Raw genomic sequence first — 17,081 nt, 5'->3', positions numbered from 1 at the left:
TATTTATTTATTTCAAATACATACATTTATTTATTCTTCACTAGACTCTCAAGGGGTAGAAATTATCATGTATAATTTTCAAGTGAGAAAATTGAGGGACTGCTTGAGTACTCTTTCTTAAATCATATTGGTTTACCAAAAGAATTTACTAATGAAAAGAAAAATTAATAAAATGTCAAAAAAAAACATTAAACTGAATTAAATATGCATGTTTGGAAAATGGAAAGCTGCACAGTTATGGCATTTATATAAAAGTAAATATAGAAAAAAAAAAACACTACCTCTCGATTGTTTAGAACTTATTGACCTACTATGGGAGAATTACTGAATCACTGAAAATTACCACCTTGGAATAACATTTCATTATCTAGCCAATCTATATCTTGAAATTTCCTCACCTTGTTTACCTTGTTTCAATATTCCTAGAGAATACAAACAAAAATCTAAACAAAGCATAATTAGGCAAATTAACATGCTACGTTAAAATCCTACCACATACTGGATTAGAGTCAGAGACATCGGTATGAACTTAATATATATACAAATAGATATAGGAACAATTATAGATATGTTTATATTTATGACTTAGTATACATACATATATTATCCAGAGGGCCTAGAAGCAATGACACCCAGCAATAAACAGATCCAGCTTATCTGGTTTCTAAACACATTCTCCAAAAGGAACCAGGGTTCAATGGAGAAATAGCTGATTCTAGGGATGGGGTAGGGGAAATACAAGATGATCCTGAGGCATCTGGAAAGAAGTCTTCAAAAAATGAAAGGATGGGGACATGTCAAAGAGACACAGGAGCCAACCTGAAAGAGCTCCAAATGGCCAAAGTTGGAACAATTTGTGAAATAAAATAATGTAGCACTCACTTATAACCCAAAGTGTAAGATAAATACACATGAGATGACAGTAATAAATAAATGACTGAATAAATAAATAAATGGAAGAAGAAGAGACAAGTCTTTCTTATGGAAGAATTCTAAAAACTATATGTGGGTAACCCCCTGCTCCAAGAGATGAAGCTTAATTCCACCTCTTTCTCACTCTTGCAGGTGTGCTAGATTTAGTGATTTGTGACCAAAGAATAGTTAACTTTCTAGTGCAGAATCCTGGCAAACACTACTTTAACCAAGGTTAACATTTCCAGAGGTATCATGTGGATATCATGTACCCCTGATATAATGTGATGTCAGAACAGTGCCTGTGCTCTTCTTTCCAGAAACTCTTAATCCCAGTCTAATAATCAGAAAACATCAGACAAATCCAGACTAGAGAAGGAGGCATTCTACAGGATACCTGGCCAGTGCCCATGTAGACTTTCACAAGAAAAATAAGAGAAGACTGGGAAACTGTCCCAGACCCGAGGAGACTGGGAGACATGACAACTAAATGCAACGTGGTACATCTTGTATGGGGCCCATGAACAGAAGAAGAACATTAGTAGAAAACTGGAGAAATCCAAAGAGTCTCAAATTTAGTTCATAGTAATGTTCTAATGTCAGCCTCTGAGTTGTGACAAACATACCATGGTAATACAAGACGTTAACAATAGGGAAAACCAGATGAAGGGTGTACAGAAACTCTATGTATCGTTTGCAACTTTTTCTTTTTTTTTTGTGAGACGGAGTCTCACTCTGTCGCCTAGGCTGGAGTGCAGTGGTGTGATCTGGGCTCACTGCAACCTCCACCTCCTGGGTTCATACCATTCTCCTGCCTCAGCCTCCTAAGTAGCTGGGACCACAGGCGCATGCCACCACACCCAGTTAATTTTTTGTATTTTTAGTAGAGACGGGGTTTCACCATGTTAGCCAGGATGGTCTCGATCTCCCGACCTTGTGATCCACCCGCCTTGGCCTCCCAAAGTGCTGGGATTACAGGTGTGAGCAACCGCACCCAGCCTGCAACTTTTTTATAATCAAAATTATCCCAAAATGGAAAGTTTGTTTTTAAAAAGAGAAAGAAAGGAATTGTGGTAGTTACCCACTATGTTGATTTTACAACCTACTAAAACAGTGCAAACTGAAGTTTGAAGAACGCTGCTTTAAAAATTTATGACTCCTGGCAAAAATGATCAGAAATGTTTGGTAGCCTGTAAGTGATTTTGTTGAAAAAAAGTATTTCAGAAAGCTACGTTATTAATGGAAAATATAAAAAACAGTTCTAAAATGCAACTACTGTCTGTAATTATTCCAACCCAGAAATTTCTATTCCTACAACATGAATCCCCTTGAGAACTAAATTTCTACAACCGATTTTGTAAAAGACAAAGAAAAGGAAAGTAAGGAGATTCTAAGTAAGATGAATTAGTCCTGTTCCCAAACTGCAAAATTACTGCATAGGTGAAGTAAAAGAACTCAAGAGAAAACAAAAAGTGCAATTCTAAACTTGCCTGATAGGAATTTCATCATCACTGTCCATGTGTAGCAATCGCTCTTGTAGACGCCTCTCTTCACTACGAAGTTGTTTTCTCATTTCTGATAATTCCATAATTACATTTTTTTTCTCCTCTGCAAATTCCCATTGATAAGTAAAACACGACAGGAATAAGAACAAAAGACTAAACATTAAAACACAACCTGACTAATAATAAAGTGAAACTGCTCAGAGACAATTTTATGAAAGATATTTTCACATTTTATATATACACACATACACAGATCATAATTATGAATGTCATTAGGACCCATAAGTACATTTTTTATAATATAGGAATTTTAGAAGTGATATTCTTGTGGGAGGGCAACTATAAAGGAGAGGCACAAGGAAGTTCCTTTATGGTGATGGAACAGTTCTGTATCTTGATTGCAGTGGTATTTGCACAAATTGCGCATGATAAAAATGCACAGAAATACACATACATAAATGCATGTAAAAAATGGTAAAATCTGATGGTCTGTGGAGCACACCAATGTCCACTTCCTGGCTATGAGACTGTACTACCTAAGATGTTACCCCAGGGGAAAGTTGGAGAAAGGGTACACAGCACCTATCTCTCTACTGTTTCTGCAGTTTTCTATGAGTTTATAATTATTTCAAAATGAAAAGTTAAAAAGGGAAATACTCTAGGTAACAGGTTTAGTAGTTAACTCTACCTTCTGCACGGAGCTGATTTTTCCTGGCAGGTACCGGGGGTGACTGTGCCCTGGACATGGAACTTTCCTGTTTAACAATAATGACAAAGACATGCTCAGTATGTCTTCCCTACATAGAAGCTTGAAGGGAGTAATTTTTTGAAGGATTTATATGTAAAGGAAACCAAACTCCACACTATCCTACCTCCAAAACTTATATCTATTCTAGAGTATATCTACCATGTATATCTGTTCTTCCTTCTCATCACAATGGAAGTGTCCTTGCCTCTACCCAAAGAGAATCCCTTCATCTGTACTCTGTACCTGATAATTGACTCCCATTCTCCTCCGATTATTCTTTTTTTCCAACTTCCTCTCTCCAAGTACTTTCCTCTCAGCCTATGTGTAAAAACCTCTCCCTTTCTTAAAAAAAATTTTACCTCACCCTTCATTGCTCACTGTCTCCTGTCCATTCTGTCCTTCCTTTCACAGCTGAGCTTCCTTAAAGAATAGTAAATGCAGTACTTTTGGGTCTACTGCCTATTCTCATTCACTTCTCAACACACAGCTATGGCCTTTGCTTTCTCACACCCATCACTCCAACAATACTGCCCTCACCAAAGTCATGAAGTGACCCCCAAGTGACATATTCAGTGGGCATTCTACTTGGCCAGTCGCAACTGCCGCCACTGCCATCCTCTCTCACCCTCTCTCCGTTCCTTTCCCTGCTTCTCAAATGTTGGTAATTCCCCAGTATTCTATTCTCAGCCTCCTTTACTTCTCTTGTAGACACTCATCGTAGACAATGGTACTAATTTAACAAGCACCAATATGTTGATGATGTCCAGAACTACAAATCGAGTCCAGAACTCATTCTGCTGCCACAATTCATATTTTCAACTGCCTACTCTATACAACCCTCACCAAAAACTTGAAAGTTATCGTAGACTCCTACCCACCACACACTCAACAAATAGTACTACTATGTCTCTTAAATGTATCATAAAGCTGTCACACCTTCTCAGTTCTTGGTGTCACTGCCTTTGTTTGGGTCCTCAGTCTCACATCTTGACTTCTGCAAAAGTATCTTATCTCCATGTTTAGTCTTGCCCCACCTCCAAAACTTATCTCCACACCATTGCCTGAAAAAACATTATACAAAAGTGGCCATGTCATTCCCCTACTTAAATATTACAATGAATTCCCATGCATTATCTACCACAGACATACTAAATCAGAATCTCAAAGGGTGGGATTCAGAAACATGTTCTTCTGACACATTTCTTTACCTATTCTGGTAATTAGCCTGTCTGGAATCTACCAGCCTATGGAACAAAATCAAAGTTCTTAGCACTCCATACAGCATGCCACACATGTTCTGACCTCCACTTCCTCTGCTGCCTTAATGCACAGGCATCATCAGGCCAGACCACACCATGGAAGATTCTCCACATGTGCCACGAGCTTACATTGCTCTCCACGACTTTCCACAAACTGAAAATCCCTCACCCTCCTCTTCAAGGCAAATTCCTGCATATTCTTCAAGCATCAACTTGAGGATCAATCTTAGAACATTTTCCATGTTTTCCTTGTAGTTCAATCTAAAGTATAACAGACTTCATGAACATATCTACAGCTAGCTAGCTTGAGGGGCTAAATTATCGTTTGTCAAAAGAAACTTTAGGGCACCAAGCACTATCAGTTACAATCGAAGCAGCAAGCAAATTACTGTAGATACCACCTGTATTTCAGATCTGAAAAAATTTAACCTATCCAAATATAACGAAAAAGAAAATTTCATTCAATCCCCCAATCCAAAATAACTGAGCTCGGATGAACAAATAAAAATGAAAGTACATACATGAATAAAGGAACGTATGATGCTGTCAACTGAAGGAGGTCTTTGAAGTTTGCTTGCAATTTTGTTCTGAAGGGCAGGAACTATAGGAGAAGGCTGTCTCAAGCGCTGAAAATTTTTAAAAATTTAAGAGCATAATTGCTTCATCACACTCACACACATACACACACACACACACACCCCTTATAGTTAAGAAAGTTATCTAAGAAGTTTAGATTGTTATTGCTTTTATTTAATAAAATGTTTTTTACAAAAGTCAGAAATTCAATTACGTAAGATCAAACATGTTGGTTATGATAAACATAAATGGATTTAGACATCTTTATTAAAAGAGTATGATTGTCAGATTAGGATTTAAAAAAATCAACAAACTCAAGTAAAGCAACAAAAAAGAAAAAAATATGACAAAACTAAATCATCTTTAATAATAAGAAGATACCATGACAATACAAAAAAATTAAATAACAAAATCCTTCTTCTGGAAAACAATACAAATCAATCTCTAAGATCTAGATCTAATCACTAACAGCATCATGGATGAGGGACTTTTCAAGATCACAATGGGGTTCTACATTTCAGTTTATAGTGTATTAAACCTTATAGTCCAAAAACTTCATTATAAATACAACATAGACCTTCTAAAGCCCTGTAGAGGATGCAGCAAACAAGCCATAGTACATATAACAAAAGACCAAAAAGCTCTCAAAGTCAGAAATGCAATTAATGCAATCAAAGACATTAGTTTTGATAAACATAAATGGATTTAGATATCCCTATTTTAAAAGATTAGGCCGGGTGCAGTGGCTCATGTCTATAATCCCAACACTTCGGGAGGCCAAGCAGGCAAGTCCCCTAAGGAGAGGAGTTCAAGACCAGCCTGGTCAACATGGTGAAACCCTGTCTCTAATAAAAATTAGCCAGGTGTGATAGTTTGAACCTGTAATTCCAGCTACTGGGGAGGCTGAGGCAGGAGACTCACTTGAACCTGGGAGGTGGAAGTTGCAGTGGGCCGAGATTGCACCACTGCACTCCAGCCTGGGTGACAGAGTGAGACTCTGTCTCTAAATAAATAAATATAAACTTATAACTCAGATTAGGATTTTAAAAATTCAACAAACTAAATATAGAAGCTAACTAAATGAAAAATATGGTGACACAAAGGTAAAACTGAAGGAATAGACAAAAATATACATCAGACATACGTAAATTAAAAAAACGATAGCAATATTAATTTCAGGAAAGCAAATGCACTAAATGGGATAAAGCTGATTTAAAACTTTATGGTACTTTACAATTAAATTGTAACATCATAAAAGTATATATTGCTAAAAAAACAACATTTTTAAAAAACATAAGAAATTGCAAGAAATATAATTATGGGAAACTAACAATTCTCTTTAATTCTTTTTTTTTTTTTTTGAAATGGAGTCTCGCTCTGTCACCCAGGCTGGAGTGCCGTGCTGCGATCACGGCTCACTGCAACCTCTGCCTCCCAAGTTCAACCGATTCGCCTGCCTCAGTCTCCTCAGTAGCTGGGACTACAGGTGCCCGCCACCACGCCCGGCTAATTTTTGTATTTGTTAGTAGAGATGGGGTTTCACCATGCTGCTCAGGCTGGTCTCGATCTCCTGGTCTCAAGTGATCCGCCCGCCTTGACTTCCCAGAGCGTTGGGATACAGGTGTGAGCCACCGCGCCCAGCCTCTTTCATTCTTAAATGATGAATTTTACAATAAAAAATTATCTGTGAGGCAGGGTGCGGTGGCTCATGCCTGCAATTCTACCACTTTGGGAGGCTGAGGCAGGAAGACAACTTGAGCCCAAAAATTTGAGATCGGCCTAGGAAACATAGCAAGACCTGGTCTCTTAAAAAAAAAGAAAGAAGGCCGGGCGTGGTGGCTCACTCCTGTAATCTCAGCACTTTGGGAGGCAGAGGTGGGCGGATCACCTGAGGTCAGGAGTCTGAGACCAATCTGGCCAACATGGTGAAACCCCGTTTCTACTAAAAATACAAAAATTAGCTGGGCATGACGGTGTGCGCCTGTAGTCCTAGCTACTTGAGAGGCTGAGGCAGGAGAATTGCTTGAAAGAATATATATATACACATATATATAAAAAATCCACTCTGAACTTCTGTATTAGTCTTGTCATGAACTATAACAAACAGTTCATGTTGTACTGTCTGCATACCATATTCTTAGGTGGCGCCACATACACCATGGGAACGAGATTAAGAATGGCTGAAGTAAGTAAATTCATTACCTTCAATGGACAGAAAATACCAACAAAGCACAGTGACAGTACCTCATATAGAAAGTTCAGTACATTGTGCCCAGATTACACACTAAGACAGAACAGGAACAAAGGCACCTCCTCCTCTTTTTCCGCTTTTCTAACGACTACACAACTCTCACAGTGAAAGTGGGTTAAACTGTGGGTTTGATTGACATTTTTGTCTGAAACTTACCTTTGCTTCTTCCCCAGTCAAATTATCTCTTTCATAGTAGTGCTGAAGTTGCAGGTTATATTTTTCTTCTTCTTCTTTCTTCTTTCTTTCTGCTTCTTTTTGTCTTTCTTCAGCTAACCGAATATGCTCTTCATTTTTTAGCCTTTGCTTTAAAATAGAAAAATATGCATTCCGTATATTCCTTCTACAGTACATTCAAAAATGTGCTGCCTTATTTTTCTGATAAAATGAGATAAAGATATAGATGACATGATACGGTGTTCTTTAACACAAGCTGTCTGCTTAAAAATAAAATATTAGGCATCTTTTATAAAGTCTTCAGTCAGCCTACATCTATTTTTTTAAAGTCATCACTTACCTCCTTTCTTAAATTACCCTTTCACCTTAATAAAATAATATCCAATGAATGGATAGTGATCTCATATTTTCTAAATGTACTCCAACACTGTTCTCCTTTGTAAGTAACAAACACCTTTTCAAGTCAAAATAAAGATTTCACCTTCAGACTAAGTAGTAAAATACAATAGGGAAAAGAGATGTACCTCCTCCTCTTTCTCCCTTTTCTTTTCCTGTTCCTCTTCATACTCCTGCTGAATTCGTGCCCTCTGTTCTGCAAGCCGTCTTTCTTCTTTTTCTTCGGCAATTCTCAGTCTCTCTCGCTCTGCTTCCTCTCTTTGTTTCTTTTCCTCAATCTAAAAAATTAAACCTAGTTATTTCTCTTGTAAAACTATTGAAAAGTTAGAATATCACTTATTTTTTTTTTCTGATAGCATACAAACTCAACATTTGTACCCTCTTTTTGCATGTTCCTAAATTTTTCAGTATCCTGTATTTTCAGGGAGGCTACATGATTTACTGTACTGTTAAAAGCTTTGAGTTAAATTCCAGTTCCACCAAACAGACTGTGTGACCTTAAGAAACTTGCTTGTCCTCAGTTTTCTCTTTTTTCTGGTAAAGTTATTAATGCCTACATCTCAAAGGAGTGCTAAAAGAATTAAAGTGAAACAATGTAAGGAACATAAAAGTTCCTCCTATATAGAAGGTTCTAAGCAACTAATTCATGATTATATTATTTTATAGTGATTGCTGCTATTATATGTCAAAATTCTTAGAATTATTATTCTAAAATAACAGTGAAATTAGTATTTTAGTATTCAATCATTTTTTAATGCAAGAGCCACTTCTCCCAAATGCCCTTTGTTCTTTCCTAACTATAGAGGTTAATGGAGAAAGAACTAAAACTATTAGGTGGAGGAGGATTTAGGTCACAAGGACTCATAATTAAGTTTCATCTTGAATGCTACCCGGAGTCTGCAGTGTTGAGTACTCTACAGCCTAAGATCTGAAGGAAATCTAGAGCCTAAGATTTGAAGGAAAGAAGGCTCTAAGAGAGAGATAGTCCACACCCCCAGTGAATGAGGCAGGGAAGAATGGCAGCACTGGAACCAGGTATTCATGTCTCTGGTTTAAGGTTATCAACAGATTTTAGTTACCCTTAGGTATGGATCATACAACTCAGCATATTTTTGTTTTTCTTCTCTGTACTTCCTCTAGCTTCAAGGTTGCTCTATCTAGTGCTGCTAAGTGAGCTACAAGAACTTTAATCCGGCTGGGCATAGTGGCTCACCTGAGGTCAGGAGTTCAAAACCAGCCTGGCCAATATGGCGTAACCCCATCTCTACTAAAAATACAAAAATTAGCCAGGCGTGGTGATACGTCCCTGTAATCCCAGCTACTCAGGAGGCTGAGATGGGAGAATCACTTGAAACCAGGAGATGGAGGTTGCAGTGAGCTGAGATTGCGCCACTGCACTCCAGCATGGGCAACAGAGTGAGACTCTGCCAAAAAAAAAAAAAAAAAAAAAAAAAGAACTTTAATCTTCTAACACATCCTATGATTTTATATACTAGGGCTTTTTCTAACACTTCTTTCTCACAACATGATTAAATATGCACAAGCCTAATATTTAGTACTTTTAGTTAGCAATTTGCATCCAATCACTTCTTCAAGTCCAATACGCCTAAAGAAAACATCATTTATAATTCATCAAAATTTCATATTCAATACTCAGTTCCCCCTTCTTCCTACTCCACGGAAAAAAAAAAAATCACATTGCCACAGGGGTCACTTCTCCATCAAAATCAAAGAATTCTAATTTTTAAGCTATTAATGGATCATACACCTAATGGAGCCAAAGTTCAGTGCCAACAGGAATGCTAGACAGTTGTTCAACAGCTTTCTGGTCTGGAAAGCAGGGAAAGCTATCTTCTTGTCATGGTTTTCCAATTACATAACACAAAATTGCTTCAGAGTTCTTAAAAATATTTTATTTGTTAATTATTTTTAAAGCTGTGATCAAAAATGTCAAACATTCACAAGTGTTATTAATATTCACCAAATGTTAACAGCCTGAAGACTTCTGATGCATTAATTTGAGCTAACTGTAGAACTTACCTGTACAGACCTCAGGCTAAAGCTTTTCTTACATAACATCTTTGTGCACAGATTTGAACATTTCATAATATTTGTTTTAACAAAAGTTTTGTATACTTTTTATCTGACATTATATTTTTGATGGTAATAATAAATATAATTGATCTATTTTACATTTTCTTAGAATTACATGTTAGGTTTTGTTTGAGGTGGGAGAAGAGATTTTTAAGTGGCTGCTGAAAGAAAAATTTAAAAACCATCATCTGAAAGCAATCCATTCACAGATAAATTGAGGGTTGACAGGGTGGAAGAACTGAAGGTTGAAACTAAAATAGTTAAAGCTTCCCCCATTACCATAGCTTTTCTAGAGGTAAAGACTTCCTAGTGAATCCTATAAATAGAAGTGTGATATCCACAGATATTACACTTAAAGTCTGGAGACTTGGATTCAAGCAATGGCATCACAATTTGCTAGCTCTGACACCCTGGGCAAGCCTGTTAGTCTGTGTATCAGTTTTATGTTATTAAACAGAGATAATAAAACACCCCTCAGAGAAATCTGAGGTTTGATGAGATACTATATGTAAAAGGATCTTACGAACAATAAAAGGCTATACAATTGTAAGATTTTTTTGGCTGAATTCTACCTTAGACCATGGTAAGAACTGCTAAGCATTAGAGGAGGTACTTAAATTGTGACCTGCTGTCATGGTCAATATACCACACAGTCCTTTACGTTCAACAGGGACTCCAAACTCTCAACTTGCTGCTACATGACTTGAGTGCAAAATATTGGGACCTCTGATACCAGTCTCTCATATTCAACATCTATATTGTTTCTGTTGAACCTTAAAAAGGACTTTCCATCAATTTCCACTGTCACCCACGCTAGTAAAATGTCCCTGCTTCCAGTCTTTTTAATCCTGTTATTGTACCTTAAACAGTGATGTCACATCAATCATCCTTTTTTCACTCTGTCGCCCAGGCAGGAGTAAAGTGGCATATCTTGGCTCACTGCAACCTCTGCCTCCTGGGCTCAAGCAATTCTCCCACCTCAGCCTCCCGAGTAGCTGGGGTGACAGGCACACACTACCATGCCTGGCTAATTTTTTGTAGAAATGGGGTTTCATCATGTTGCCCAGGCTAGTCTCAAATTCCTGTGCTCGAGAGATCTGCCCACCTTGGCCTCCCAAACTGCTGGCATTACAGGTGTGAGCCACCACACTCAGCCTAATATCAATCATCCTTAAAGGCTATATCCATTACGTAACTGCCTTATTTAAGAGTCAAGAATAATTAGGATTAAAAAGAAGATATGTTTGAGGGCATCTGTTTAAGAGTTTGGGGTTAGATTACATAACCTTAAATGTTAGGTTCAAGAGTTGAGATAATTTCTGTAGGCAAAGAAAAGCTACCACCAGATTTTGAGTAAAGAATAGCAGGTGAAAAGTCATATCAAAGGAGGATTACCCAGGCCATAAGATGAATCTGACACTGGTATCTAAGTGTGAGTGTGAAGGGGAGGGAGTTAAGGAAATAAGAAACTGTGAGTCTCTCATGGGCAAGTATCTCACATTCATCTCAGGCTCCACCCCTAGGACTCAGCCCAGGGTACACCCAGTATAGGAATAAGTCTGTTTGCTTCATAAACAACGGATGTTCAAGTGTCTTCCTTTGGGAATAGTCTGGGCATTTCTACTATGTTAAATGCTACTTATATACATAAATGAGGCAAATAATTGTAAACTGTGATTATCTTAAATCTAATTTTTATTTATTTACAATCTGTAATAAGTCAAGAATATCAAATCATTTGGAAAAAACATATTGATTTTCTAATAACTTACAAATATCTAGAAAGATGCATTCTCTGCCTAATAGATGAATATTTTAGTAAGTTAGTTTTTGAAATCTCAGCCTTCTTAGATTTAAAATTAATTATTTAGGCTGGGCGTGGTGGCTCATACCTGTAATCCCAGCACTTTGGGGGACCAAAGTGGGCAGATCACTTGAGGTCAGTAGTTCGAGACCAGTCTGGCCAAGATGGTGAAATCCTGTCTCTATTAAAAATACGAAAATTGGTTGGGTGCGGTGGCTTATGCCTATAATCCCAGCACTTTGAGAGGCCGAGGAGGGCAGATCATGAGGTCAGGAGATCAAGACCATCCTGGCTAACATGGTGAAACCTTGTCTCTACTAAAAATACAAAAAATTAGCCAGGTGTGGTGGCAGGCACCTGTAGTCCCATCTACTTGGGAGGCTGAGGCAGGAAAATCACTTAAAGCCAGGAGGCGGAGGTTGCAGTGAGCCAAGATCTCACCACTACACCCTAGCCTGGGTAGACAGAGCAAGACTCCATCTCAAAAAAATAAAACAAATTAATGATTTAATAAAATAAAGATTAAGTCAACTACCATACTTAATACATCTGCTTATTTCCTTGAAACAAGGAAATGAAATAATAACTTTTGTACTACTGGTATCTGATCTGATATAAATTAGATATTTTAGATAAAAGTATGGCATTTTAGAATTTAGTATTTATCCTGGAGAAAATCTTTGCAAGTTTTGTTTATTAAAATCTCATGAAACTTTGAAACTGATCAAATAGCATTTCACCTGAAAACGAAGAAAATTCTTGTATAATTCTTGCTGTCTAATCTGAAGTTCAGTTGGAGGCTCACCAAATACATTTCCCCGAGCAAAAGGAGAGCTCTGTGTTTGCATATGACCTTGAAAGAAACATTTTGCAAAAACATACTATTAGCCAATGCTTAGAAAATGTAACAGTTAAAGAATGAACAGTTTGCTAATAAATTCATTTTTTTTAAAAAAAAAAGTCCAGAGATTAAAATCAGAAGAGGAAGGTTGAGATTAGAATCTGAAGATCAGGTGAACAGTAGTAAGATAAAGAAAAATGGTAAAACTAAAATAAAATTAACAGTTAACAAAATCAAATAATACCTGAAAGATACAAAGTAAACATAAAAGCTAACAGCTTAAACAACCCTCATTGCAACAAAGGCTTTAAAATAGAATTTATGGAGAGAAAAAAAGTACATATTTATATTCTTCAGTATGTGAATATCCTTTACTTAAGAATATTGCTTAATAACATATAAAATTGTTTTTAAAAATCAGTAATTTCAAAATTCTTCCCAACAGTTTAAATGACAGAACAGAAAGTCAGCTTTGAAAAACATATTTAACAAATTAGAATGTGTCTTGTTATAATAGTTTTTATTTTTAAAACTATCAAATTAATGAGATATAAACATGAACAAAAATTTTTTATTATATATTACCTATAAATAGTATCATATATTCTTGGAATGGAAAAAAATTATTTCATAAAAGCAATTCGAAAAACAATTATACCCTTAGAGTCTCTTTGAATGCAGACAGGAAAAAAAAAGACATTTCAATTTAAGCCTCACATAACTTTTTATATTGAGTTTCTGACTCATTCTTTATACCATTAAACTAAAGCATGTATTTCTTTTTTCTTTATTTTTGAGACAGAGTCTTGCTCTGTCACCCAGGCTGGAGTGCAGTGGCATGATCTCCGCTCACTGCAACCTCTGCCTCCTGGGCTCAAGTGATTCTCCTGCTTCAGCCTCCCGAGTAGCTGGGACTACAGGCGTGTGCCACCATGCCTGGCTAATTTTTTTTTTTTTGTATTTTTAGTAGAGACAGGATTTCGTCATGTTGGCCAGGCTGGTCTCTTAACTCCTGACCTCAGATGATCCGCTCACCTTGGCCTTCAACAGTGCTGGGATTACAGGCGTGAGCCACTGCGCCCAGCCTAAAGCATGTATTTCTCGCATGTAGTTTTGTATAGGCAAACTGCTTTGCAGTTCAGCTACCACTCAGGTCTATTTTGCTTTTGTATTTAAATGTATTAATGCTTATTTGAACAGACTGGCAGAAAGCCAAATCAATACTTAAACATTATGAATACTTTTTTCCACTAGAAAATTTTCCTACTGAAAACACCTTGAAGGCTATTTTAAATGTTATGCTGTGGTGGAAACAAACTTGAGTAGCATGTTTCACCATGATGCTCACTCCTGTTCTAAACCTTTGGGGCAATTAGAGAAGAAATATTATTAGAGACAGACAAGAGAAGTCCTTTTAGAAATGAATAAACTATAAAAGGAAAACCACAGCGAAACACTTGCTATATACAAAGAAAGCAGAAATGTATCTTGGCATGATAATAAGCCAAAAAAGTAAATTTAAGCCATATTCGTATTAGACTTCATAAGCCACAGCTCATCTAAAAACCATAAAGTAAAAGAAAAAATAATGAACATTATAAAGGGCATCAGAAACAAACCTAATGAAGATAAAATATTAGATAATAAGGAAACTTAAACACATGTTGTAACATTCAATTTTCAGCTATATTCAAGTTCCTTCAGGCTTTTAAAATATCAAATGCTACATATATGCAAAGATATGTGTGTGTGTACATACATACACACACACGCACTCATATACATATATATGGCATAGCACAAAATTAGGTAGATTTGAATCATTTCTTGCATTGAGAAAGTTTATTTTAGATTAATTAATTCTTTCTTTTTTTCTTTGAGATAGAGTCTCGCTCTGTCACCAGGCTGGAGTACGGTGGCATGATCTCAGCTCACTGCAACCTCCTATTCCCAGGTTCAAGCAATTCTCCTGCCTCAGCCTCCGAAGTAGCTGGGATTACAGGCGCGTGCCACCATGCCCAGCTAATTTTTGTATTTTTAGTAGAGACGGGGTTTCACCACGTAGGCCAGGATGGTCTCAATCTCCTGACCTCATGATCCACCCACCTCGGGGCCTCCCAAAGTGCTAGGATTACAGGCGTGAGCCACTGCGCCCAGCCAATTAATTAATTCTTAGAGAAGGAAAGTCTAACTTAGGGAATTTCAATTCACAAAAAAGGGAAGTTTTAAACATTTTATGGTTTTTTTAATTCAATTCTTAAACAGAACATCCTAGTAACAATACCAGCATAAAAACCTGGCAGTGGTACAGAAAGGTTATAGGCAACAAATTTTGCTGTGCATGTTTAATCATCAGGCTTATGCTTTTGGGAAGGGGTCATGGAAACTGTTGATTTTCTGGTGTTTTTGCTTGGTGTGCAAAGCTAGATGGCTAAAAAGTGTTATTACTAAGATACAGAAAGTTCTAGGCTGAGCCAGAACTACAAACAATACCACGTATAGAAAAAAATGGTAGAGAAAGACTCTTTATGGCACTGAGATCTCAATACAGACTACTAGAAGCAGCAGCAAATGAGAAAAATATCAGAAATAAGTCAAAATTCTCTCTTAGCAGCAATAATATGAAAAGGTGTTTTGATGTTCTTACCACACACTATTACAAATTAAAAGAGCCAAATCAATAATATTGTCAAAATCAAAGGTTCCAATTTTAGTGCTCTAAAAATCAAAACTGGATCCAATAAAATCTATTGTAGAACAAATAAAGCATTTTCTCATAATAAGAAAACACTGGTACAAGTTTCCCATGAAAACAGTAAATAATCCATCTCTTAAAGTGTTCAAAAAGGCTACAGATACGTGTGCCACCATCAAAGCCTTGAAAGATGCAGGGGTATGACTCTAATCACAGCTCCCCATTTCACTTATCTGTTTAGCCAAAAATAAGGGTCAACAACAAAGACTGAATGATCAGTCACAAATATTTTAGAACTTCCTAATGAAAAGTTCTTTTCTAGTCTAAAATCAAAAGTTCTGTGAAAGCAGAAAGTCAAATTTTGTAATGAATAAATGGCCAGTTTTATTGGCATCAAAATATAGTGTGAGGTGGTGTATTAAACTTTATTTTTAAATATATAACACAATTTAACATATACTTGACAACTTTTCCTGGTATGTCATAAAAAAGATACTGAATAATTTTCATCTTACAGAATTTTTGATTAAAGGATATTAATAGTAAATCAAAGATAAGTAGTTAAGAGGCATGTAACCAGGCGGTGGCTCCTGCCTGTAATCCCAACACTTTGGGAGGTGGAGGCGGATGGATCACAAGGTCAGGAGTTCAAGACCAGCCTGGTCAAGATGGTGAAACCCCACCTCTACTAAAAATACAAAAATTAGCCAGGGGTGGTGGCAGGCACCTGTAATCCCAGCTACGTGGGAAGCTGAGGTAGAGAACTGCTTGAACCCGGAGATGGAGGCTGCAGTGAGCTGAGATTATGCCACTGCACTCCAGCCTGGGTAACAAAGTGAGACCTCGTCTCAAAAAAAAAAAAAAAAAAAACACACACACGTTGCTTCATTTCTTTGTATACTGTTGTTTTACAAGGGAGGGTAAATAATTACTAAAACAAGCAAAAAATGAATTTCCCTGTACAATTTATCATATCACAATGACAGTTTTTCACTAATTCAAACAGCTATGAATATAAGATGCAAATAGTGTATGTGTGTAAAAAGAGTGTTTGATTTTAAGAAATGTCCCCCACTAGCAAAATAAAAATGTTAGCAGCAGCTAAAGGATACACAGCAAGTTACAAAGCTGAGAAGAAACACAGTAGTAAGAAGTAACCTTTCCCCATTCACCCTTTTTTTGAAAGTAACTATGAAGAAAAGGTATTTTATGAATCGTGTGTTACACTTCCTGTATCAGAGCAGCCAAGTTCTCAAGATCCCAGTAAGAAGAACTTAGTCAAAGAACATAAATGTTACTGAACAATTTCAGAATTGTTAAAAAAAAAAAAAAGTGATTAAAAACCTGAGCTTTTATTTGCAGCATCTTCTAGGTTCTCAGCATTTGAAGTGGCTAAATTTGGGTCTAGAGATACAACAGCCCTTTTATCTTCATATGTTCTTGCATCTGGGTTATGGTAGGCATCTATATTTTGTCTGTGCATCCTATTCAAATCGGCTGAGAGGAAAAAATAAGCCATTTATTTAAATAAACACAGTTCTATAATTGGCATGCAAAACATATTTTCTTAAAATAGGGAGTCAGAAAGAAAAACAATAGGACAAAGTTGGGAATAATTCAATGATATGTTGGTACCCTGAAAAGAGAAACAAAATTATAAAAACTTTTAAGATTTTCAAAAAATAACCCTTTAAAATAATCTCAGTTAGTAGATAAATTAAGGATACATAAATCTTTAACAAAACATAAAAACCATATTACCAGTATCTATGTTACTTCAGAACTTAGAATTTCTTTAACATAGAAAAAATATAGCAACAATTTAA

At 36.5% G+C, this 17,081-nt stretch overlaps 1 protein-coding gene across 7 annotated transcripts in view; it reads right to left on the bottom strand.

Annotated features, from left to right (window-relative positions):
* CSPP1 (centrosome and spindle pole associated protein 1) overlaps positions 1-17,081 on the bottom strand; it is a 130,332-nt gene that overhangs the window by 27,468 nt on the left and 85,783 nt on the right. For 4 of the 7 annotated variants that reach the window (XM_025395256.1, XM_025395258.1, XM_025395257.1 and 1 more), the window contains 7 exons: positions 16,600-16,752; positions 12,460-12,572; positions 7,950-8,099; positions 7,408-7,554; positions 4,946-5,050; positions 3,106-3,172; positions 2,403-2,520 (listed from right to left, as the gene is read on the bottom strand). In XM_025395256.1, coding sequence (XP_025251041.1) covers positions 2,403-2,520; positions 3,106-3,172; positions 4,946-5,050; positions 7,408-7,554; positions 7,950-8,099; positions 12,460-12,572; positions 16,600-16,752 — 853 coding nt within the window. The remainder of the gene's footprint in view (positions 1-2,402; positions 2,521-3,105; positions 3,173-4,945; positions 5,051-7,407; positions 7,555-7,949; positions 8,100-12,459; positions 12,573-16,599; positions 16,753-17,081) is intronic. The other 3 variants (XM_025395259.1, XM_025395260.1, XM_025395261.1) reach the window with 1 other exon arrangement.

This window comes from Theropithecus gelada, chromosome 8 (genome assembly GCF_003255815.1).
Source record: "Theropithecus gelada isolate Dixy chromosome 8, Tgel_1.0, whole genome shotgun sequence".
NCBI lineage: Eukaryota > Metazoa > Chordata > Mammalia > Primates > Cercopithecidae > Theropithecus > Theropithecus gelada.
Note: the sequence above shows the minus strand (reverse complement) of the source record. Positions and strands in the feature narration are given on the sequence as shown.